This window comes from Cetorhinus maximus, chromosome 32, assembly GCF_964194155.1.
Source record: "Cetorhinus maximus chromosome 32, sCetMax3.hap1.1, whole genome shotgun sequence".
In the NCBI taxonomy this organism is placed as follows: domain Eukaryota; kingdom Metazoa; phylum Chordata; class Chondrichthyes; order Lamniformes; family Cetorhinidae; genus Cetorhinus; species Cetorhinus maximus.
Window position 1 is genome coordinate 18,892,366 of NC_135910.1, and position 27,016 is coordinate 18,919,381.

General features: G+C 40.0%; 1 protein-coding gene across 4 annotated transcripts in view; it reads right to left on the reverse strand.

The window, feature by feature from the left end:
- samd4b (sterile alpha motif domain containing 4B) overlaps positions 1-27,016 on the reverse strand; it is an 82,506-nt gene that overhangs the window by 32,508 nt on the left and 22,982 nt on the right. For 3 of the 4 annotated variants that reach the window (XR_013573912.1, XM_078533199.1, XM_078533198.1), the window contains exons 3-4: positions 17,672-18,187; positions 6,199-6,465 (exon numbers count right to left, since the gene is read on the reverse strand). Coding sequence is in view for 3 of the 4 variants with exons in the window: in XM_078533199.1 (XP_078389325.1) it covers positions 6,199-6,465; positions 17,672-18,187 (783 nt within the window). In the remaining variant the exon portion in view is untranslated. The remainder of the gene's footprint in view (positions 1-6,198; positions 6,466-17,671; positions 18,188-27,016) is intronic. The other variant, XM_078533200.1, reaches the window with a different exon arrangement.

A 27,016-nucleotide genomic window follows, 5' to 3' on the forward strand; every position in this document is an offset into this window, starting at 1 on the left:
CCCTTGCTTTTCCTGATATATATGAATGATCTAGACCTTGGTGTGTAGCGGACAATTTCAAAGTTTGCAGATAATACGAAGCTTGGGAATGTTGTGAACTTTGAGGACGGTGTGGAACTTCAAGTGGACATGGACAAGTTAGTGGAGTGGGCAGATAGGTGGCAGATGAAGTTCAATGTGGAGAAGTGTAAGGTGATGCATTTTGGTAGGAAGAGCATGGACAGACAATACAAAATAAGGGATGAAATTTCGAAGGGAGTGCAGGAGCATAAAGACCTAAATGTGCATAGATCATTGAAGGTGGCAGGACAGGTGGGAAGAGCTGTTTCTAAAGCATATAGTATCCTGGGCTTTATTAATAGGGGCATAGAATACAAGAGCAAGGAAGTTATGCTGAATGTATATAAGACACTCGTTAGACCTCAGCTAGAGTATTGTGTACAGTTCTGGGCGCCACACTATAGGAAGGGTGTGAACACATTGGAGAGAGTGCAGAACAGGTTTACAAGAATGGTTCCAGGGATGAGAAACTTCAGCTACGAGAATAGATTGGAAAGGTTGGGACTGTTCTCCTTGGAGAGAAGGTGACTAACAGGAGATTTGATAGAGATGTTCAAAATCATGAGGGGGCTGGACAGAGTAGATAGGGAGAAACTATTCCCACTTGCAAAAGGATCAAGAACGAGAGGGCACAAATTTAAAGTGGTTTGCAAAAACAGCAAATATGATATGAGAAAAAAAAAACTTTTTCACAAGAGTGGTTTGGGTCTGGAATGCACTACCTGGAAGAGTAGTGGAGGCAGGTTCAATCGGGACATTCAAGAGGGTATTAGATGATTACTTGAGTAGAAACAATGTGCAGGAGTACGGGGAAAAGGCAGGGCAATGGCACTAGGTCATAATGCTCAATTCGAGAGCCAGTGCTGACAAGATGGGCCAAATAGCTTCCTTCTGAGCCATTAAAATTCTGTGAATACAAAATGCTCAGGAAAAGGCAATTAGCAGCAAATAAACCAGGCTCTTCTGGATAGATTAACCCATTTACTCACTTTTCCCCTTAATCTCTTCAGACACTTTGATGGTGCTTTAAACCTATGCACTCTGCCTGCTTTGATGTCCGCCCAACGTATCTTAGTCCACAATATGACTGCCTCTTCAGTGAAAAATTTCCCCTCAACTTCCCTCCTTATTCGGGATTCACAAGGAATAAATTTCCTGGATCAGCTAAAGTCAACTTCCTCCATAATCCCAGAAAGTTAAACTGGCTAATGTTAAATTCTCTACTTTTTAAAGAAAACAAACTTAATTCTTTTAACATTACTCAAATTAAATTCTTGATATGTGGAATCACTGCTGAACACAGAAAACCTTTTACTGGCTTTTTCTTGAGTGTCAACACAAAGGATTCTTACAACAGCAACACATTACATACTCTATTCTCATATTACACCGTAATGTCTTCATTAATTCCAACAAAGTCCTACCCAAGATTAAACATTATTCACACAAATTCACTATAATATATAAAATACATTATTTTAAATACATTAAAGATTATAGATAATCTTTACTAAGTTAGGATGTGTAGCAAATCATGTGGATGGAAGCAGCAAGTTATAGAGTTACAGAATGATTGAGCGAACCGGTTAAAATTGTGGAAATGCAGCTCAATGCAAGCAAGTGTGAGGTAACTAATTTTGAAACCAAGAAAAACAAAAATGGAATATTTTCCAAATGGCAAGAGGTTTGGAAAGGATTTGGGCACTCATGTACATAAATCATTGAAAGCTGGTGCACAACAACTCAAATTTATATAGCATCTTTAACGTAGTAAAATATTTCAAGGTGTTTCACTGGAGCATTATCAAACAAAATTTGACACCAAGCCATCCAAAAAAAAAGAGATATTAGGACAGGTAACACATTTTAAAGTAGGGGATGGAGGGGTTCAAAGAAACAATTTCAGAGCTTAGGGCTTTGTAAATGAAAGCATGACCACCAATGGTGGAGCGATGAAAATCAGGAACACTGAAGTGGCCAGAATTGGAGAACCACAGAAATCTCAGAGCGGAGGAGATTACAGAGATAGGAAGAGCATAAACAATGGATGGATTTGAAAAAAAGGATGAGGATTTTAAAAATTAAGAAGCTCCCATGCTGGGAGCCAACACAAGTCAGCAAGCACAGGGGTGATGGGTAAACAGGCAAGGAGAGAGAGAGTTAAGATACAGGCAGCAGATACAAAGTCATCAAATGGCTAATGGAATGTAGGCCTTTATATCAAGGGAGCTGAAATATAAAGGGAAGGAAGTTTTCCTGCAATTTTTAAGGGCCTTGGTCAGATGCCATCTAGAGCACTGCAATTAGTTTTGGGTGCCAGACCTCAAAAAAGGTCTTAGAAGAGGTACAGGGCAGACATACTAGAATGATTCTGGGGCTTGAAAGGTTAGGTTAAATTCAAAGGATTGGTTGCATAAGGGGGTGCAAGCCAAGTTTTAAGTTTAGATGCTTGAGAGGGGATTTAACTGAGGTGTTTATTGTGACTAAGGGATTTGACAGGGTAGATACAAAGAAATGATTTCCTTTGGTGGCAGAATCTAGAACAAGGCAGCACAATCTTAAAATTAGAGCTTAGGACATTTAAGATTGAAATCAGGAAACACTTCTTCACAAAAGGGAGTGGAAATCTGGAATTTCCTCCCTCAAAAGGCTATCAATACCTGGGGTCAAGACTGATACAGCTGTTTAGAGATATGGTTCAATGGTGGAGAAATTAATTTGAGGAGGAGAAACAGACTTCTCTTGTCCCCATCACAGCCCACAAGCTAGTCTTTCAACAAAATTTTAGCTCAGAGCTTTTCTTCTCTTTCTTGTGACCTTGTAACCTTCATCACTCATTGAACTGAGACACATAAAGGCACCCCTGCCTAGAAGTCTCCTGATGCCAGTCTGCAATCAGCTATTATGAAGAGAGAGAAAATGTTCTGGTATAACTAACCTTTTGATTTTTTCCTTCTGTATGAGAAAGGGGAAGAGAAGAGAAAGAAAAGTTGTAGGAGGTGTCTATCCATTTGAGACAGAAAAAAAGTGACTTGTTAGTGAGGAACTAAAACTTTACGCACCAACCCATTGGTATTCCACTCTCCCAGTCTACCTAACACATCAACACTTTCATTACATATTTTCAAAATAACTGATTTCTCAGCACTGAAATATGGCCACTGATATTCTATTTCTGACCAATAAATGTCATCAAAATGGTGGTTGCTGCAACGCTCAAAATTTAAAACTGGTTATTGGACTGAGAGCCAAATGACTGAACTGAAACAGCCAATGAATATACTTCAAAGTCAAAACTGTCTTGCATTCCCACATACAAGAAAATCAATACAAGTAAGCCACACGGACTACTCTCTTATACCACCTAACTCTGGCCAGGCAGAAGCAATGACAGAAGCCTGGCAGCAATCCAATTTTAGGCTGGGGAAAAGGGTGCAGTGCAAATGAAAACTGAAGGTGAGAGAAAGAAACAACTTAGAACAGCACAAATAGTTGAAAAAATCTTAAATCAGCTTCTTTATTCTGAACATCTGGATCATGATTTCTAGAGGAGGCAATAATCATTGGTATAGTTTCAGAATTGTGTAATGATGGGTGCATGAACTCTTCATGCTGTCTCATACTGAATTGTGAAGAATAAAACAAAAATAAATCAGTACAGTTATAGAATGCATCCTTCCAAACCAGCCTCGTGTCTGAAGAAAGCATTTGGATCTAAATAGCACTATAAGGGGGTAACATGTCTATCCCTGTGGCAGAAGTAATTTGGATATGATGAATTAAAAGCACACCCTATAGTGGCTTAATTCCAAGTCTTACTCTAACATGTTGGCACCAATCCATGAAATAAGCGTACTGACAACACTGGGAGGTTTGAGCAAAGAATAAGGCTTGTACTATTCAGGTTTTGTCTATTCAGCACTTTTGTTTCTGGGGTGACAGGGTTACAATCCTGACATTTCCTACACTGATAAATAAGTTTCACCCAAGCTGCTGTCTGTATTTCAGGGAATTCCTAACACAATTATTGTGTTGAGGGACCAGAGATGCAAGCGACAGTCCGTTGATATTAGTAACAATATTACAAGGCTAGGTAAAGGCAATTAAATTCTGTAGGTCTGAGACAGTAGAGTGGGTGGAGCAGAGGATAAAAATCACAGGATGTGGGAAAACCTCCATTTTAGAAGCACCCATTTCCTGAGTCATGTTACAATGCAACGATTTAACAGAATTTTAAATTATGTCATAAACCAGGCATGCAAGGCTCCAGTAGTTTATAAAAGTCATCATAACGCGGGTGGGGTACTGATTGTAACACCTCCAGGCATTTACAATATTAGACATCAAATGCACACAGAGGAAGAAATGTAGACAGAGAAACCGAAATGAAATTACATGAGCCTAACTCAAATTTCAGGTATTTCCACCAGATATCAGAAAATAGTGTTAATGACACACATCCTGATAACTAGACACACCCTCCCTGATTTCATCTGTTGCATCATAACACTACTCATTACCTGGCCACTATCTACATCAAGAATGGGCACTCAGTTGAGGTAGCAAAGAGCAGCAACCACGAGCATAAGTCAACGCATTTCTGGGAGTGGAAAAAGCCACTTAGTTGGGATAATTGTCTGATTTCCACATATCCCCAAAAATATAGAAGAGCCTTTTCTCTTACCCTCAACAGATGCGATCATGTTATTTACCCACCTTGGTGTCTGACAAGTGTGAAAGTCCCGCATAGGATGCAAAAAAAGAACATTAAGGGCACGGATATCACTTGTGCTTTTCCAACGGCTAAATACCATCAACTTAAACAACCCCAAATGCAAACTAGAGGCAATCACATGGCGCCCCTGCCATTCGATGACTACCACTGGAAAGGAGTTCAGGATCTGGCGGTCTTGTGATTTCCCTCTCCCCTAGGCCAAATAGCCTAAAAACATTTTCTGAGCAAGAGTCCAGATAACCATTCAGGCAATATTAGAGGGTGCCTGACATCCATGATGCTCTATTACAACAGTCATCACCTTCAGGGCATTAAAATGCAATAGCGTCAGCTTTTAGAGGGCAAGTTACTCTGAGGTTAAATCCGCTTGCTCCAGTGGAATATTCAAGGAACAGAGTTCTCCCGTTCTCCCAGTTTCCCAGCAACTTTCTTCACTCAACCAATGTCTTCTAGGATAGATTAAACAGGTCACTCATCTCAGTTGCCTACAGGATTTTGTTGGCTGCCATATTTATCTGCAGAAGCGTCATTGATATTCTAAATAATTTACTGCGGTGAGTACAGAGACATTTTTGGGAAATGTGTTAGGTGCTATATAAATGCAAGACTTTCTCTCCAAAGTGACTGCAACTTCAAAGGTATTTTCTTTAAAGGCTCACTTGAAAGGAAAATTCTGAACAATGCAGAATTCTATTCAGTCCAGAACAGTCCTGAGCTCCCAGCATCAGTAAAGATCATTAGCACATGTTGATGCTTCCATTTATTGTTCTGGAAAAAATATTCAAAAGTCTTGCTACCAAATAATACCGCTAAAATGTACAAGTAAAATAAAGAGGCCAACAAGTGGAATACTTTTCAATTACTGGAACCTATTCCAAGATGTTTTCCGAGTTATTGATCAAATGATGCACGTTACTGCCTTTCCTGCAGACTGATAGATGAAATAAGATCTGTATGCTAGCAAAGCACAAAGGATAATTGCAGAATGAAGATTACACAGCTGTGCTCAAGCAATAGTGCCCAAAATATATTCAATCTGACACTGACTAGATCCTTCACAGATCAGACCCAACTATTCACCTCATCACAGTTGCCTTTATCTTGATCGTAGATAGGCTGCTCCCAACTGTCAGCTCCCAACATGTTGCTCTTGTGCAACCAGAAGCAATCTCAATGCAAACTGGTCACATTCACTAAGACTAGTCATCAGGTTCTTAAAAATCCTCATTTTACTTTCCACATCAATGCCCTTCCGGATAGCTATGTCCCCAAATCTGGGCGAAAGGGTTCCAACCTCTCTCATCTTACTCCTAACTTCCTAATCTTTATGCAGGCTTTCAGCCTAAACTCTTATGTAGTTCAATCACATTTTCTGAGCCAATAACCTGGTCATTGTCTCTTACCTTTCATGCCACTCCCCTCCTCCTGAAATGTGTTGCGACTTGACCCCTGTTCCTCTGTCTGCTCACTGCCGCCACTCCCAGAGGAGGCTATGCTGCTCTGCGGGGAGAGTGGTGCATGGTCTGATGGGGCGTAGACTGCCCTGGTACGCAGGTCATCTGGAGACATCCACTCGCTGACCACAGACTGGTTTGTCATATTGATCGGTGGGGTGAGGGAAACTGAGCGCTTCAGAGGACTGTGGTTGGTTTGGGTTTGGCCTTGGAGAACTGAAAATTAAAAATGGCACATTAATTTATTTTAAAAATTTAAATGAAGAAACTTGCTCCGTCCTGCAAAAAATAGTGGGCAAAACAAAAAAAAACTTAAAAGATGGGGTTCAGGTGTTCAGTCCTGGTCAGTTCTGCAGAAGAGTAACTAGCCCCCCAGCCTGACTTGAATTACAAAATGTTATCTTTTTTTCTTGGCTGTTAATTGATGTTGCTGTGCATCTCAGTATTGAATATTTTAAAATCACATCTACTATGTGAACACTAAAAAGGGCCTCAGCAGTCTAACTAGGTAATGGATGGCTTCTACCTGCAGCTTCAGAAACACAAGCTGTGCGAGAGCCCTCTTCCTGAACTGCCTCCACTCCTCCCAACTGAAGAGAGTCAAGTGCCAAAAAGATAAATACCTAGTGCTCTTGATAGCACTAAAGTGTGCTAGAAACCACATTATATTCCAACCCGACAAACACCATCTCTAATATTCTTCTCCAAACTTTGGTTATCCAAGGCACAACTGTTCGTGTAGTGAGATTTAAAATGGAGGACTCTAAGAATCACAACATATTTGTTTTCAGACATGAAAAGTATGACTCAAAGCAGAAAAATTTCATACACACAAATAAATGATGATTCCAAGGTTCGAATGTGTAGAAGTATAAATATATGTATAAGAAAACTATTATAAAGCACATGCTTTTAAACTTTCTTTTGCATTATCAAAATTAGCATGTTGTAAATAGGAAAGACATCTTTTCACTACGAAAGCGGTTAACATCTAAATCGTCACTTCAACTATGGATGGGATTTTAATGAATACTCAACTACATTAGAACCAAGGGTTGCTTATAGACACTAGACTGTAGCTAGTGAAAACTGAACACCAATTAACGTTTAAAGGCTCAAATGGGCAAAATTATTCCAAAAATGGAGTATGTATTGTGCATGCAGACTAGAAAATTGATCGGCCTTGTTTCATAGAACAGTAGCTCTCAAAATGGGGACTGTCGAGACACTCCAGAGGGTCCTCAAAATAAGCTGAGTGTGCAGTGGCCAAGAATGAGTGAATGAATAGCGGCTAGAAGCATGCTCTTGCTTTCCCTGTAGTCGCTATCTGGGCTGTGCTTTCTCCGTGCTCCTGCCAAGGATGGACAGACTCTGCAGTAAGAAACAGGCATACCCACTTCATCAGTATCTGGAAGTAAATGCCTGTTTTTTTTAAAAAGCAGTATTAAAACACTCTTTACATGCAGCAGTTTCATATTATGACTATGTAACATAGATGGGGTTGGTGATTTCTAATCCATTGGAAAAAGACATCCTAATATCAAGAGAGTAGCACAACTATAGAACAGGCCTCTCAAATAAATGGTAGTCAGCTCTTGCTTGCACAAAATATATTAAATTTATTTTGCTAATTTCCCTGTTCCACCTTTTCTGGGTTACTGTTCAGTGAGTGCTGCCAATCTTGTGGTACCTCACTCATGGGATTGTTTTGTCAGTAAATGATCTGATAGAGCCACAATCCAGTCTTGACCTAACAATCACACATGTACATTCCTACAGGAGTTAATGGATAATTATTAGGAGCAGGAGCACTGATAAATTTTTCACCTCCCAGCTGAGACCAGGTGCTGCTGCTGCCTTGACTGATCAGCTCAGATTGACTAGGCTCACTGACACACCACTAATCCATAGAGGAAGCTCTGCACTACTTTTTTGGAAAATCCTTTTTCTTGTTCTGTCTGGGTTTTCCCACCCATCATATCCTATAGAGGGCAGGAACATGCCCAGCTCTCATATCTCTATCAAAGCCATTCAAATCAGTAATTTTGCTAATTTTATTCCCCCTAGGCCATGGATACAGGGGTCAATAATAATTTCCTCATCAATCCAGCTGATTCAATACAGGTGACCGTCTTTGTCTGTATTGCAGTTTCACATTGAATAGTGACTACTAACAGACACTGGGGCACGAGTCACTTGACATTTTTGTCAAAGGTTCAAGATATTGGCTCAGAGCTGTTCATGCTCTAATTGGATTACAGGATGACAAAATGCATAAAATGATTCTGAATGCTTACAGGAGCTCCTTTCAACTTATGTAGTTTAATTAGAAGCACCAATTCTTGTAATTATAGCTTCAAATCTTAGAAGCGCCCTTCAGACAAGCTGTTCTGCTTTTGATTTTCCTTCCAAATTCCATTTCATCCTGACTCACTGTGTGATGGTCTCAGTTGATCTACGAAGCTGAAGGCACCAAGAGATCTGGAGTTTTCCCATTGGGCAGGGTCAAATATATAACAAGTCCTCCTGCTCCACTGTCATGCACCTAATGGCAGAGGCCTAAATGTTTGCTGATATAGTAATCAGGTGTAGCCACCAGTCTGTTGGCTGAGGGGTATGAACTGAAGTTTAAAGGTTTTTGTTTCAGAAACAAGGAGGTGCTTCATGCTAATGGTCTGTTATAAAGATATAGTATATACATTATGCTTAAGGGGCCACGATTAGGAACATGTAAACTTGCGTGCACTGAATGGCCTTACATCAGAACACCAAATTTAAAAATATGTGCAACTAATACTGCCCAGATGGAAGTGCTTGCTCTGTTATTGGAAGACACATGGGATGCTTCACAGGGCAGAGAAAAATAAGTTTTAATAATTTATTTTCCTTCAATGCCTTCTTAAAGAGTTTTCATGAGAGTTTTGATCAAATGGAGGGCAATAGCAAAATTTGGGGAAATTATGATTCATGCTAATGCCTCTCGGTCATAAATAACTAGTCATGCAATATGATGTGTCTTCTGAAAGGTGGCATCTTTCCTGATCCCCTTCAGTTCCTGCTCCACCACTGGTGGCCATGCCTTCAGCTGCCAGGGCTCTAAACTCTGAAATTCCTTCCCTAAGCCTCTCTACATCTCTTTCCTCTTTCAAGGTGTTCCTCAAAGCCTCTCTGACCCATCTGCCCTGATATCTCCTTATGTGGCCCACTATCAAATTTTGCTTTACAAGGCTGCTGAGTAGTGCTTTGGATCATTTTATTTCATTATAAATAAAAGTTATCGTTGTCAAATATCAAATCGACTGTCACAGGCTTTTACTATTTAAGAATTACGTCTTATAATTACAATTTATAACACTAAGGGGAGACCTCTTCATAATTAAAAACTCACAAAAAAACAGAATAAGCTAATTAAAACTTTATTTAAATATGAACTCAAGCTCAAATCAGGCTACTAGCAGAAGCCACATGCTGCTTTAGGGAATTTTCACTTAGTGAAAAAAGGTTAAGCTGTGATTCAGTACAGGAGAGGAAGTTGGCCCATCATCTTTTCCTACTGCTTCACATTCCTGACACTGTCTTGGGATGGGCAGAGGAAGGCCTGTCTATGGCTTCTTTCACCAGAGTTGTTGTTTCTCTATTGCAATCTCCCACTATGTTTTTTTCCCCCTTCCCACCACATTTTCCCCCCCTATTAAATAGTAAACACCCTCTCCCACTCAGATTGCTGAAAATAGACACATTATTCCCCAAAGCAGTAGCAGGATTAATTTTCTATCCAGAAGAGATCTGCACACTCATAATAAAATCCCTGTATGATAAATCCTTGGGAACCTTTCTTGGCTGCATACATTAGAGGGTCACAGTGAATATATCAAAATGAATTACTGGGAGAGCTAATGAGTAATTTTAATATAAAGTAGTGGATTAAATGATTCAAATCAAAGTGATGAAAGGGGACTTCTCATTCTTCTCTAAATTTCTAATATTTTGCTGTTTACCTGCTCTCATATCACCTTTGTAAGCTATATTGTTACTTCATTAATTTCCTTCCTTCACAGGGGCAGAGAAAGATTGGCGTATTGCAGGCAAGACAAACTTTAAGTTATTGAAAAAACACTCAGCATTTTCAATTCTACAGCACAACCTATAGCTTCCAAAGGGAAGCATTTCCATTAGTTAGAATATCCAACCACCTTCATTATATACATTTTCTTCATACAGGAGAACACAGCACATTAAAAAGCCCCAGTGACAGACCAGACAACCAAGTTAACAAACTAGGCACATTTCCTGAGGTATGCAAACACAGTTTGGATAGACAAAGATCACACAAGTATGTTAAATACGTAAATACTCAGCCAAGGCAAACTCTTCACATAAACCTCAGTTAGTGAAAACAGATGAACATGACGACAACATTTGTGTGGGATGAAGCTATTGCACTGGCATATAGGTTGGTCGGAGACGACATTAAAAAAATTCATAGGCATTTTATTTTTTTTTTTAAAAAAGAGGGAAAATGAATTCAACCTCCAGCAAAGTCTACTGAACCCATAATGGCTTGCCTGCCACCATCGAGACAGCTTCCTAACAATATTTTCCCAATTTAAAAAACCTATCCACATTTCTTAAAAAAAGCATTTGGACAGAAGTGATCCAGCACAACTCCAGTGTAGTGCAGCGAAGTGATGAGTGTGTGTTCATGTTCACCATTCTCTGATCATAGAGAAAGGTCATTCAATGCTCAGAGTCACTAGTCTGGTACAATGTTATTGAAGGAAGGAGACTTCCCAACAGAAGGGAAAAATGTAAAATATGAGCTGCAAGGTAGTCCTAACAGCCAGCTCAAGGCACTGTTGGCTGATGTCCGGGAACTTAATTGCCTGGGTGAAATCACAGCTAGGGAATAATACACAATGTGAATGTTTTCCCTAAATCGAAACTGAAGGAGGAAGAAGAAAAAAGGTCAATAAGTCACACCAGCACAATTTTTTAAAGAGAGTCTGTAGTACATTTTACACAGACAAACCATAGAAAGTATCAAGTTCCCTCAGTGTTATATGGGAGCGAGATTATAGTATTTACAGCAAGGAGCCATTTGGCTCAACAGGCCAATGCCTATGCTTATGCTTATGTTCCATACGACTGCCAATGGTATTCTTAGAAAATACAATGGCAAAGCAGCTGATCTCACTTCCCACTAGTACCAAAGAGGATTAGATCGCATGAGTGTCCTTGTGGCACACCAAAGCAAGCGATGCAACAACTGATTATTCCTGGTTTCTGTAGATCAACCTTTAAACAGAGCCAGTTAGCCAATTTCTATTCCATCAAATTTGCTTGGTTTATAATATGCAGTAAATTGAGGGGCACAACATCTGTCATACACAAAAGTTGTGCATTCGCACTTACTTTAAGTCACATTTGTGACTCGCACATCCTAACACAGATCTTCTGGCATGTCAGGAAAGACCCCAACAGGAAAGCAATGTGAAAATTGCATTTCTGGCCTGTGATAACAAGAATAAGATAGCAGACAACAGATGTCAGCAGTCACTTCACATTGGCATTTCAGCATCTGCAGAAGGGAGCAAAAGCACCCTTGTGTACTTCAATATAATAAAGTACAGAACTCATTATATTCCAGAATAAAACCCTAATTAGAATTTGTCTGCTGCCAACAAGTTTTCAACAGTGACATCTCATCATAGATGATTGAAGTCCATCATTTATTTCTACTGGATTCATGAGCATATCATTCACAAAGCCCTAGGTGCATAATTTTAGTTGACTGCACAGAAGAGAAAAACAGCTGTAGATATGTACTGCCTTCAGGCATTTTTGTTCCAAGCTATATATAGGCTGACACCACTGGCATGGTTGAGTACTGAATGTTCTCTGTAGCTTTTATAACACACATGTTTTCTATTATGTAACATCTGTGACAGACATTTTCTGAGTTGTTTTAATAAGTTATTTTTCTCCTTCCTTTAGGACCCCCTTCCTGGACTATGTTTTGCCCTTCAGCAAGAGGGTGGACAATTGAAATGCTCCCAGGCCTCGGTCAATGCCACTCAAACCAAAACCAGATGCATGCGAGAGTTTGGTGATTTTCTAGGCTATTTTATCCTTTTGAGAGGAAGTGCTGTTCTTCCTTTCTCACCCCTTCCCCCATTGCAAACTACATAGCCATGTTCTGAAACTTGTGGTGAAAATTTGTAATCTGTTCTATGGCTCAGTTTGCTGGAACAACTCACTAAACTGCCTAAATATTTCTACTGCTAAAATGCCCTGGAGAGGAGTGGATGGAACAAGTGAATGATTCTTAAAATATGGCACAGCAGTCACAGATTTCTGGCTTAAAAATATACTTTGCGCAAAAGCAGTTATTTAGAGACTACCCGAGTTAACCCAGCAAATTGCAACTTTTTTCCTCCAACTTTTAAAGTCTCTATTGTTGAGATGCCAATCCATAGGTACGGCACACCCTCTAGTACTGGAGCTAAGAGCATTGACAGGCTTTTCAACCATAAAGAACATCACAGCCAGGACAGATTTTCTCTCACCGTGTACTTTCCATTAGAGTCACTGATAGTTACTCTTGATACTTACAGCCTGGGGCGCTGAGGATAATCTTAATATCCCACTTATTGTGCAGTCTTGTGCCCCCGAGTCAACACAGACCAAGAACTGAACCTTGGACGATGTTAGTAGTGCCTATATCCACTTCGTCATTGTAAGTAGTTCCATTTAGCAGGTTTGCAAATATTTCTGTGCAATGTAGAAGTTTTGGAGTCCAAATAAAATTCACCTCCAAAAATATGAAACCAAACATGAAAATTAGGGCAAACTGGCATATTCACGACTCTTAATTATAAAGAGCATAAAAACATAATAGCATGAGTGGACCATTCAACCCATTGAGCCTGCTCCACCATTCAATACGACTGATCTTCTACCACAAACCCACTTTCCCGGGCACTCCACATATCCCTTAATTCTGAGAGATCAAAAGTCTGTCTATTTCAGTCTTGGGTATATTTGACGATGGAGCATCCACAACCCTCTAGAGTAGACAATTTCAGAGGTTCACAGACGAGCAAAGAAATTTCCCTCATCTCAGTCCTAAGTGATCGATGCCTTACCGAGGGCGTGACCCCAGGTTCCAAATTCCCCAGCCAGCAGAAACCACCTCTCAACGTCCACCTATCAAGCTTCTTCAGAATCTTGTATGTTTCAATGAAAATCACCTCTCATTCTTCCAAACACCAGGAAGTATTGGCTCAGCTCACTCAGCCTTTCATCACAGGATCACCCTCTCAACCCAGGAATCAAACTAATGAACCAGTGGGATAGCGCCTTCAAGACAAGTATTTCCTTCCTTAGATATGGAGACCAAAACTGCGTATAGTTTTCCAGGTATGGTCTCACCAAAGCCCTAAACAATTGGAACAGGCTTCCTTATTCTTGTACTCCAATCCCCTTCTAGTAAAGGTCGACATATCGTTTGCCTTCCGAATCGTTTGCTATATCTGCAGCTAACTTTGTGTTCCTTAGGAGTACACCCAAGTTTTCTGAACATCAACATTTAAGAGTTTCATGACTTCAAAAAATATTCCTATTACCAAAGTGAATGACTTCACATTATACTCAGTCTGCTATCCTGTAGCCCACTCATTTAACCTGTCATTTTGCAGCCTCCTAGTGTCCGCCACATGCTTACATTCTCATCTAATTTTGATTCCTCAGCAAACTTAGATACATTACTCTCTAGCTCTTCATCCAAGTCACTAATATAGATTGTAAATAGCCAAGGCTCCAGCACTGATCCATGCGGCACTCCACTAGTTAGTCAATTTGAAAAAGCCCCGTTTATCCCTTTTTTCTGCTTCCTGTCCATTAAACAATCTTCCATCCATGCTAATATATTACCCCCAATTCCATGAGCATATTAACCTTCTGTATGGCACTTTATAAAATGCCGTTTGAAAAGCAAAGTATATTACATTACATTGACTGGTTCCCCTTAACGATCCTAACAGTCACATCTTCAAAAAAATTCTAAAAACTTTGACAAACACAATTTTCCTTTCACAATACCATACTGACCATCTGATCATATCATAATTTTCTAAGTGCATTGTGAAGAATTCATTAATAATTAGGTGCCAACAGATGATGTCAGGCTAACTGGTCTGTAGTTCCCCAATTGCTCTCTCCCTCCTTTCTTGAATAGCAGAGTTACATTTGCTACCTTCCAATCCATAGGGACAGTTCTAGAATCTAGTAAATTTTGGAAAACCACAACCAGTGCATCCGCTATTTCTGCAGCTCTCTCTTTTAGGACCCTAGGATGTAGGCCATCAGCTCATAGACATTTGTTGGCTTTTAGGCCCTCAAGTTTCTCCAACACTTTTTCCATGCTAATATTAAGTTTTGTATTCGTTAGCCAAATAGTTACCCGCTATTTCTGTAACCACTGTGAAGACAGACATTTGTTTAATGTACTTCTAAATTCTCTATTTGTATTAAACTTTAGCATGTAATCCAGAAAATTCCAAACGACAAGTAACACGGTCAGTTATTCAGGCACTGAAATACAGAATTAGTTCAGTGCAAAGTGCACTATAAGGTTTGAGGGGAGATGAAATAATTTTCCACATTCAGAGGTCAACAGGGCATGAAATCACTCTGTACTATATTGCATATTCTCAACATGGTTATCAATGTCAGTGCATGAATAGCAAGGGCAGTGACTGCAGACCTCAGCAAAGATTTTGGGTTGACTTCAGTAATTTCAAATCAGTGTACAATTATCTTAGCATAAAATTCAAAGTTGGCACTCCAGTGCAGTACTGGGGGAGTGCCACACAATTGGCTGCAGCGCTTACCTTTCAGGTGAAACGTTAAGTTGAGGTGGGTGGATGCAAGGTTCCATCTTACTATTTTGAAGAGCAGGGGAGTTATCCCCATTGCCCTGGCCAATATTCATCTCTCAACCAACATCACCAAAACAGATGATCTGGTCAGTATCACATTGCTGTTTGTGGGAGTTTGCTGTGTGCAAATTGGCTGCCAGGTTTTCTACATTACAACACTGACAACATTTCATATAAAGTACTTCATTGGCTGTAAAGCACTTTAAGACATCCAGCGGTCTTGAGAAGTGCTATACAAATGTAAGTCTTTCTTTTTAACTGATTTGTTAGCTTTTTTCATTTAAGCAGTGCATTCAGAAAAGCTGGCGACACTCAACTCAGGCTAGGTTATGCCTCTGCCAGCTTCCCAAGTAGCTATTAATCATGCATCAATCAGGCAGGGTGCTGAATTCAGATTGATGGGCAGGGTGAAATTATAAATCCTTGTCCTCAACCAACATCTATATATGTAAACTTTCCAGGAGGGGTCACTGGACCTAACTCAGAAGAGAAACCTTTGCTGGTCTTTTCCTAGCCAAAGGGTGTTAACATCCAACTCCAGCACATCCATTACCACCAGCTAACTCTGCTAAGCTAGGAACCTAACACACTGAGGAGTATATTTACCAACTGAACCATTAGGAGTGCTACTGAACATCTTGATGCAATACTATGCAAAGTGAGGTCACTTACACTTGTTGTAAGGAGTATTTTGGACTAATATCTTTGGAGGGAGTACCTGGATACAGCTTTTAACCAACAACTCTACTTTTAAGAGTTAAGCCATTACCAGGTAGCGTTGAACATGGAAACTGCAAACTGCCATGTGAAAATTACTCAAAGGCCAGAGAGAAAGGATCTTTTAGTTCTTCCTCCACACTCAGAATTGCAAGATAAAGTACGTGTTGCAGGGCTAGGCAAAAATCATGTAATGCAATCCACATCAACTGAATACAAACAATAACAATCTGCATTATTTGAACATAAATCTGCATAAGAGGTTGTTTGTTTATTTCCACTGAAAAATTTATACCTCAACAAAAGCAGAAGCAAGGCAGAAGCCCCAGGCTAAATTTTAATTGTGACGCAGTGCAAATACCGAGAAAAACTTTGGCATAAGCAGAGGTCAGCATTAGCAGGTACCACAGGCATTGATGCACTTTACAACACAACTAGTGAACCATAACAACCGTGACTAACACTTCAAAAATAATTAATTGGCTATGAAGTGCTTTGGGACACCGTGAGGATATAAAAGATGCCAAAATGCAAATTTTTCTGTTGGCTTGATTGACAGCTTCAAAAAGAATTTTGGTTTTCTGGTCGAAAATTAGGGCTTATTTCACTGGGCCAGGGATGGTTAATGGGCTAGAAGAATGAAGGGCAAGTCTACATCAACTTGTATTTATACAGAACCTTGAAGTAGCAAACGTCCCAAAGTGCTTCACAGGAACGTCAACAAAACTTTACACGGAGCCACACAAGGAGATTAGGCCAAGTGACGAAAAACTTGGTCAAAAAGGTAGGTTTTAAGGAGCATCTTAAAGGAAAAGAGAGTAGTAGAAAGGTGCAGAGGTTTAGGGAGGAAATCCCAGAGTTTCTGAATCAGGCAGCCAATGGTGGCATGATTAAAATTAGGGATATACAAGAGGCCAGAATTGCAGGTGTAGAGATCTCAGAGTGCTGGAGGATGTCACACAACTAGGGAGGGGTGAGGACATGGAGAGATTTGAAACCCAAGGATGAAAATTTTAAAGTTAGAGCATAAAATGCTTAGCCACAAGTGCTTTTGGGTAGACTTTAACATCATCTGAAAAAAACTGCGAAAAGGGCAGGGTAGTGTAATCAGAGTTGATAACTGAAGAGCTAGCACCAGTACATGTGCTACAGGTCGAAAGCCTTCCAAGTGTGGTGCAATACCTATGGTTTACGAACCACTGATTCAGTCCAGTGTTTAACCTTAGTTGCTCGTCATTTTGCATGCAAAAGCAATTCTGGAGTAGTGGCAATTAAAAAAATTCAGCCAGTTTTACTGGTCCCAAATAATGCTCAAGAGCTTCTACTGGAAGGTTGCCAAGCACGGTGAGGAACAGATCAGGCAAACCTGTGATGACCTCCATAATCAAGCTGCCTACCATCATTGATGGTCTAGATTTAAGCACCAAGAATATCAAGAAGCTGGTCCTAATCCTTCTGGTAGGTGTGGATTACCATGGATCAAAACAAGTGCTACCTTTACCCAGTGGGGCAGGGGTAAAAAGAGTAAAGTGTTTCCACCTAAACACATTTAATGCCAAAAGGCTTCCAAATTAACCAAAGATGACTGCATTTATGTATTCTGTACCACAAGTACTAAGTCCACTTTTGTTCATGGGGCCATTCTAGTCAACAAATATGTCTTTTGCATGCACATTGAGACAAAATCCTGCAATGACATCAGAAACATTCTTCAAGCGCAAACCAATATTTAATGTTCAAACTTGACAATTAAATATCTACCTTACCTGTACTTGTATTGCTTCCAATGTTGTTCATAGCAGATGGCACCGATGCAGATGTATGCAGAGGCAAATGTCCATTCTCACAGGTCATTGGCTTGTCCTGCCAAGCAGGGACAGTGACGCACATGCCGCTATCCGCTCGATTTTGCCATTCATTTAGTTTGTCTTCGACATTCTGCCTTTGATTTTGGTTGTACACTCCTGTGTATATAGAGTCTGCTGGCCCCACATTTTGTGAACTGTAGTTGCTTGACATGCGCTCCTCCAAGTGGGTTAGCCATAAGGCCAGAGAACTCCGGTCATCCAGTGAGGTGGCAGGATGGATTAGTGCATAGGATAACAGCTGTCTACTCTCCTCGATGAACAGATTGCTATCGATGGAATAAGCCAGCACCTTCTGCAGCAGTTTCATATACTCAGACTTTGCCTCGACATTCCCAGGCTGAAGTAAAGGAAGATGGGAAAGCAGCTGCAGAACAACCTTTTCCTTCGGGTCCTGATGCCATTGACTGATGAAAGCTGCAAAATGAAAAAAGTACAATTCAAACCTCTGGAAATAAAACTTTGCCCTGTTACTAGGTTATTAATCACTGTTCATTCAACTTCATAAATTACATGCAACAATAGCCCTTGTACACTGTCATTCATCTGGCAAAATTAAACTCAAGTTTCTGCATATGAATAAAGGGAAACTTTGAATCAATGACCTGTCAAGCAAAAAAGTAAATATCCAGCTTTTATTTTGGGTGAGGTGGGAAATGAAATGCAATGCAACCAAGTCTAGAAAATCTCTCAACTGTCACTAAATATGAGATGGTACAGGTTGGAATGGACTCAAAAACACAGCTGGAATTTAGTATTCAACAAGGCTTATAATGTTCAAAGTGAGCTCAATATGCTTTCACCATCCATTATTAACCCTTCTGAACACTGAATGTCTTTTGGGACTTGCATGTTTGTTAACTGCCAAAAATGATTTTAATGATACAGAATCATGGAATAGTTACAGCACAGCAGGCAGCTATTTGACCTGTCAAGCCCATGCTGGCGCGCTGCAAGAGCAATTTAGCAAGTCCAACTCTCCTGCCCTTTTACCTTTGGCCCTGCAAATTATTTTCCTTCAAGTACTTATCCAATTTCCTTTTGGGGGAATGATTGAATCTGCCTCCATCACTCTTTCATGCAGTGCACTCCAGATTCTAACCACTCGCAGTGTCAAAAAGATTTTTCATCATGTCACCTTTGGTTCTTTTCCCATTCACCTTAAATTGGTGTCCTCTGATTCTTGACCCTTCTGCTAATGGAACAGTTTCTCTGCCTATGTCAAGATCCCTCATGATTTTGATCACCTCTATCAAATTTCTTCTCAACCCTCAACTCAAAGGAGAACAGCCCCAGTTTCTCCAATCTATCGAGGCAACTGAAGTCCTTCATACCTGGGTCCGTTCTTGTAAATCTTTTCTGCACCATCTTCAATGCCTTCACATCCTTCCTAAATTGCAGTGTCCAGAATTAGACAGAATACTTCAATGTTTTATAAAAGGTTCATCATAACATCCTTGCTTTTGTACTTTATCACTTTATTGATAAAGCCTAGAATTCCATTTGCCTTATTAACCACTTTCTCAACCTGCTCTGCCAGCTTCAATAACTTGCGTGCATTTACCCCCAGGTCCTTCTGCTCCTGCCATTTTAGAATTGCATCCTTTATTTTATATTGTCTCTCCTCATTTGTCCTACCAAAATGTATCACTTTACGCTTCTCTACATTAAATTTCATCTGCCATCTTATCCGCCCATTCCACCTGCCTGTGTCTATTACTATCCTCCTCACAGCAAATAATACTTCGAAGTTTGGTGTCATAATAAATTTTGAAATTGTGCTCTGCTCACCCAAGTCTAGGCCATTAATATATATCAAGAAAAGCAGTGGTCCTAGTGCCGGCCCTTGGGCAACCTCATCATACTTTCCTCCAGCCCGAAAAACCACCATTCACCACTACTGTTTTCTGTCACTCAACCAACTGTGCACCCAAGCTGCCACTTGCCCTTTTATTCCTTGCGGTTTGGCTTCTGACAAGCCTGTTTTGTGACACTTTATCAAACATCTTTTGCAAGTTCATGTAGACTATGTCAACCACTTTACCTTCACCAACCCTATGTTAACTCATCAAGAAACTCAAGTTAATTAAGCATGATTTGCCTTGAACAAATCTGTGCTGGCTTTCTTCAATTAATCCACATTCATCCAAGTGACTGTTAGGAGTTTTGTCCTGAGTTAACGTTTCTAAAAGCTTTCCCACCACTTAAGTTAAACTGATTGGTTTTTTATGAACAAGGGTACATGATTTACAATTTTCCAGTCCTCTGGCACCACCCCTGTATCTAAGGAGGATTGGAAGACTACTGCTTCCACAATTTCCACCCTTACTTTCCTCTGTATCCTTGGATAGATCTCATCCAGTCCTGATAGATATCAACCTTTACACACCCAAAGTTATTAATCTCTCATCAAATTTTAGTCCTGTACCCCAACTACCTCCTCTTTTGCTATGATTCTGGCAGCATCATCTTCCTTGGTAAAGATAGGTGCAAAGTACTTGTTAGTACCTCAGCCATGCCCTCTGCCTCCATGCATAAATCCCCTTTATGGTCCCTAATTGGCCTCACTCCTTTTACCATCTTTTTACTATTTCTATGCCTATAAAAATCTACACACAAGTGAAGCATCGTCATTAGCTCTGTTTAACATATTGGTATCAAAATACTGCAAGGAAATTGCACTTCAACCAATACAGTTCAATGTGTCAATGTACTTTGAGTGAATGTGTAATTCATCCTCCCCATCTCCTCCCATTGATCCCCATAACAGACCTGTAGCCATTAGAATTTTAATTTACAATAGGGTAATGTGGAACCGTGGTGCAAAGCATATATTACAGGGGTATGCGAAGGGGGCCTATTTATATAGCTCCTCCAAAGACCTGACAAAAATTATGGGCTGAATGGCCGCCTCTGCTAACTAAAAATTTAGAGAGATTCACTTTTGTTGACCTCTAAGTTATGAGATTTTTGGCCTTTCCGTATCTCCCTCATCCAGCAGTTTCCCACTATGTGCCACACTGAACAGTCATCTCCCAGGTCATTACCTCTTCCATCCTAGCTGTGCTAGACTATCTTCCCTCTACAGATACTGTGCCTTGTAGGGATCAAATAGCCACCTGCTCAGCACATTCCTGTTCCATAATTCTTATACTTGCATGTCTAGGTTAAGTAGGAAATGGGACAGCAGACCTCATATTAGAATGGAAGAAAACCAATGATATCTCGACAAACTTAAGGGGAAAGTAAAAAATATGATCACTGCTTTGATTACCTTTTACAATGTAGCACCTCAATCAGCCCAGTTTCATGTCAAAACAATACAAGTTAATGCACTCCATTGCTGACTACTCAAGTATTACAGATGTTAGCAAAGAAGCACAAATTAAAATTAGGTTTGGAACACCTGCAAATGGTGTCATGGTGCAATGGAATTCTAACATGTTGTACCAAAGAATGAATATCATGCTGGCATTGTATTCCATCTGTAGTGAATCTTCTAGTCTCAATGAGATGTTCATAAGGAGGCCAGGCACATTCCCTCCAGAAGCAGGCTTTTTAAATAAAAACACAAAACTGATCAGTGAGGCCACTCTGCAGTGCTCTGAAGAGGAGTCACACGGACTTGAAATATTAACTCTTTCTCTCTCCACAGATGCTGCCAGACCAGCTGAGTTTTCTGTTTTTATTTCACTCTGCAGTGCTTCTTAGTGTATAGGTAGAAGTCTGAAGTAAAACACTAGCTGGTTCTCACTTGGCCAGATAAGATGTGAACTGTAGAGAGATGAGCTACAAACAACCAGCTCTATACATGGAGCTACCAACTGAAGCAAGCCTTTATTTCAGAATAAATAGATGAAACAGTGACACTTCCATGGGCTGCACCACAGTTTGGATTACACTTGCAGAGGCCCACAGAACATATGCGGTGAAATTAGTATGTTTATTTCAATGGTACTTCTTTAAATCCCCATCCATTGCCATTCCATCCTTCCCTTGTGATCACTCATGCCATACCCACCCATTCCTTTCATTGCTCTCATATCACCCTACTTCTTCCTATGGTCATCCCCACCTCCATTCCATAACTCCCCAGCTACACTGCTCCATTGCCCCCCCCTCCCATGCCACCTTCCCTCCCACCCTCCCTCTGCTGCAAGCCAACCCCTCCCCTCCCACATTTGGAACGGTACCCTTGAGCAACTAACATTTTTGAAACCGTCTCAGCAAAAGTTTGTTTTTATCCCTTCTGAAAAATACTAAGTGAAGGGGACAGAAAGAAATGACCTTGTTGTAAATGCATAGCAGTAGCACATACTTCCCATTTTAACAGCAATTCTTTTTCTTATAAACTATGTTGCACTTGCTTTACACAGACTAAAATTCAAATAGCAGCATGGCTGTATCAATCATACCGAGCTTAACTACAATCCTGATCTGAAATTCCATTCAGATATTCTGTACCGTAAGGTTTCAATTTGAAAATCTCATTTAAAAAAATGGAAATGATAGAAGACCAAAGATTGTTCTGGGTAAGCTTCAAAGGAAATTCTGTATCCAAATATCAAACCTAATCTCACCAACAACCCTCCCAATCACATCAGCATGGTCAAGGTCAGAGCATTCACATCTCTGCACATATTGACTGAATTGTTTCAAACCCTTAACAGCTTAATTGTAGAGCAACTCAAGTTTAAATCAAAACAAGGTGATAAAATGTAATGGGATCACGAAACACAATGCATTTATTTGCTGTTAGAGTAAAGTAAAACCAATTAAGTCAATAATCATGATTGTTTTAATGTGGAAAGTTGCATCTAGAGCTGAATAGGGGAAAGCATACCCAATTCAAGCTGTACAGACACAGTGTCACAAGTCCAACCTCCTGGGGCAGATTTAGCTGAACTCAGATGGGTGCAATAAAAGGGACCCCTACAATTGGTTTTAGCTACACAACAAAAATAGTTCAACACTTACCCTCAGGACACACACAACAACAACAGGCACTTGGGCAAGTCAGAAGCATATACAGACATAACCCCAGAAAGTGACTGCATCCCAAGAACAGGGCACTAGGAACAAGAAAACAACAGTTGTGCAAATAACCTGGCTGATATTAGCTTATTGTCCAAATTTGCTGGGCTGTATCACTTCACTCCTGCAGTTGCCTCCAGTCAAGTGCCCTGCCTATACTCACTGTTTATTTTCATATTAGCAATGGATAAGGTACTGGGTACACTCTCCACACATGGGACCAATTCAAACAAAAAAAGACCATGATCCTGGAAAGCATGGAGAAACTGCTGAAGAGCTGTTAAGCAAAAATAAATACTGAATTCTCTCTAAATTTAATACAATACTATTTGCATTTTTATTATTTATTGAACATAAGAAATGAAAAATGTCCCCCTAGTTTGAAACATCTAAACTTTGACAAAAACTGGTGCATTCATACTAAGTTTAACTTAATCCTGTAAGAACACAAGAAACAGGAGTAGACCATTTGGCTCTACAGTTTGCATCACCAAATCAAATCACCTCAACGCTATTTACCACCATTAAGATGATAACATAAGACAAAGGAGCAGTAGGTCAGAGCCTGCTCTGTCATGCTGCAAGATGGTTGAACTTCTACAACTCTGCTTTCCCGCCCTATCCCCATTTCCCGCAATTCCCTTAGTGCCCGCCCACCCCGAAAATCGATTATCTCAGTCTTGAATATATACTCATGGTCTGTAACCTTTGGAATTCACAACATTCTGAGCAAAAAACAACCTCTCCTTCTCGCCATCCTAAATGATCAATACCATATCCTGAGACTGAGCTCTTAATTCTAGGCTCTGCAGCTAGTCGAAATAGCATCTAACATTTATCCTGTCTATCCCTCGAAGAAGTGAATGTTTCAAATGCAATCCTCTCTCATTCTTCTAAACTCAATTCTACTCGATCTCTCTTTGTAGATCAGCCCTGGAATCAACCTAATGAACCTTCATTACACCCCCTCTAAGGAAAATACATCCTTCCTTAGGTAGACATCAAAATTATACAGTGTATAAATTGTACTCAGGTGTAGTCTCAAAGCCCAATGAAATTGCAAGATATCCTTACAGTTATACCCCAACCCTCTTGCAATAAAAGCCAATAAACTATTTACCTTCCTAATTGCTTGCTGTGCCTGCATTTTAACTGTGATTTCTATACTACGATACCCAAATCCCTCTGAATATTTACAAGTCTTTCATTATTAAAAACTATTTTGTTTTCCATTCTACCTATCAAAGTAGTTAATCTCACATTTGTCAAATTATACTCCATCTGCCACCTTCTTGCCCAATCACTTCACTGGTCTATATCCCTTTCCAGCCTTTTTGCATCCAGACAGCATCCATGGGAGGCAGTACAACGGGAGTGTGTAGTGACGGGGGAGAATGCAGCAACTTGGGAGGTAGGTGTAAGGTGGGAGGAAGGTATAAAAGAGGGAGTTCCGGGGGGGGGGGGGGGGGGGGGGGGGGGGGGGGTAAGGACTTCGGTGGAGGAAGGAGTTCAGCAAACTATAATACTTTAAACTGAGTCCCTTTATCTAAATCATTGATATAAATGGTAAATACCTGAGGCCCAAGCACTGATCTCTGTGATACCCCGCACCCTGCCATCCTAAAAATGATCCATTTATTCTAAATCTATCTTCTGTCTATTAATTAATCTTCAATCCATGCTGATGTATTACTCCCAATCCCATGAGTTTTAATCTTATGCAGCCACCTCTGATGTGGTACCTTAGCAAATGCTTTCTCAAAATCCAAACATGGTTTCCTTCATCTATGCTGCTAGTTACACCCTCAAAAACAAAGAGTACAGTCCCTCTCATAAAACATTAACTCTGACTAATCATATCCACTGCCACTAATGTTCCCTATCCTGAGATACCCTTATTATAGTGTATGAGCACTCAAGTCTATCCCTCCCAAACATTTCTTGCAGCTCAATATAATAGAGCATAAACCAAAAAAATAAAGTCACAATGCCTGGGAGTCAGCATCAGGCAATATGGAGAGAATTTGAAATTCAACTCCACAGCAAAACAGCATGAGAGGATTAAAAGAAAAAAGAAAATACAAAAAAGTGTAAAGGAAACCAGAAAAACGAACTTTTACAACAACAATTCACGGAATGCAATTAACAAAAAATTATACAAAAATACTACATAGAATTCTATCATGTGCCAAGGTCAAAGGGAAAAATAGCTGAACTCCAATGAATAGATGGCACAGTCACACGATTAAGTGAAATGTAATTACACTTTACGCAATAGCCAAATTTTAAACATATCTGGAGATAGCACGGTGCAAAGCACAGACTTAAATTTCATTTGGAGTACAATGATGCAATACATTTAGGTCTCTAGGCTGGGACTAAAAATAATCACAAATATAAATTTCAGTGGTAGTCACCACAAGCCACAAAATCACAAATCAAGTTTAATAAGTGTCGTACACAGGAGAAGTGGCAGAAACGCAGACATGTTTAGTTTAAAAGTGGTGCACACTTTTCGCAGTTCTCAGGAAGATAGTGCCCTATTTTCATAACCATTTCACAGGCATACTCCAAAGCTGCTCTCAACCAACCGTTGGAATACGAGATGATAACACCCAGGTTTACTGGGTCTGGAGCTTTATTCTCCCCTTGGGCATATAGATACATGACCTGCACTGGCTGCTCGAGTACTGACATTGCAGGAGAAATTGGTTTGGAGGAGAGGTTGAACAGGGCACTATGAATCAGACTACAGAACTGAAGCTGTAAGGTTTAAGCATCACGATTACAAGGTCAGATTCAGAAACCCTTCCGGCTCGCTCAATCCATTTGATTACCTGCTTCTAAAGAAAACAGCTTCGTTAGCAGAAACCAAGAGTCTCCCCCAACAGCTCAGCGAGTGAATTAACTATTTTGCACAGCATTGCACCTTAATTGTGGACAATATTCGCTTCTATGCTCTGGAGAATTATATTTCTTTAATCTGTAAAATATTTTTGGTTTAACACAAATTTGATCTTGTACACATATTTAGTTAGACATTTGCATTGGTGCTTTGCTATGTGCTTTTTTTTTTAAAAAAAGAGGCTTTGGGATATATATGGCTCATGTTTTAGAAAGGTTTTAAAAGCATTAACTTACAAATCTTCAAGGGTTTTGTAAAATTAGTCCTTTTGAAATTAGGAACAAGCACTAAATTGTCAGTAGTCTTTGCTTGAAGATTATTATATCTAATTATATTGTGATTGCTTTCCCAGGTATCCCCCACATGGAAGTCGAACATAGCACTGGTGCTTTATGCTCAGTGCAGACCTATGCACTATTAGAAATGCTCTCCCTGTTTTTGGTGTAAAATTTAAAGTTTTGAGCTACCTTTAGTGACAAGCTTCAGGTCCAGACAATAGAGATAACATTGATATTTACACTGAATAATGGAGGCAGAGGTATTGTACAAATTGTAATATCATAGGAAATCAACAAACGCCTATAAAAAAAATCATGAAACAGCATCAAAACTTTTCATGAAATAAAGAACCAGACATCCGGGAGCGGGGGTGGAAGAACCACTTTGAAGGAAAGATGTGCTGAATGGCAGAAAAAGATGAATAATAATCAAAGTTGAATATGAAACAAGCACCTATTCAATCCCTGTACTGCTCTAATCCATGGAGGCTCTACTCAATCAGGAATTGGTACCTCAAGATGAAAAATTAAATTAGCTCCTGCAACAGAATAGCAATGTTCTGGTTCCATCACCAAACATGATTTGTCACAGGAAGCACAAACCTACTGCAGTATACATCAAACTGAGTTACCACAAAAAAATGAGGAAACGAGCAATCCACCTAGGGTATTGGAATTTTGAGGACATGTGGTCATTTACCGTGCCAAATGGACTATGATATCCTCCGGCTTAATTCCTAAAAGGTTGCTCAGATATATGGACTGGGAGGTCTATTTTTATATGAAGAATCATCATAAAATACTTAGCTTCTTTTCATTTGGCTGTTGCAAACCAAGAGATTGCAGAACCACAGTTACATTCTGGGTATAATGTCCTACCTTCATATGATACCCACTTCTACTTTACAGCACAAGTGATCAGGGGTGGCAGGGTAAGAGGGAAGGCAATCCCGAAATGACTTTTCTCCAAACCTGGGGCACTGACCTGTAACATTACCATGCTGGTAGTAAAACTAACTTGATATTAGA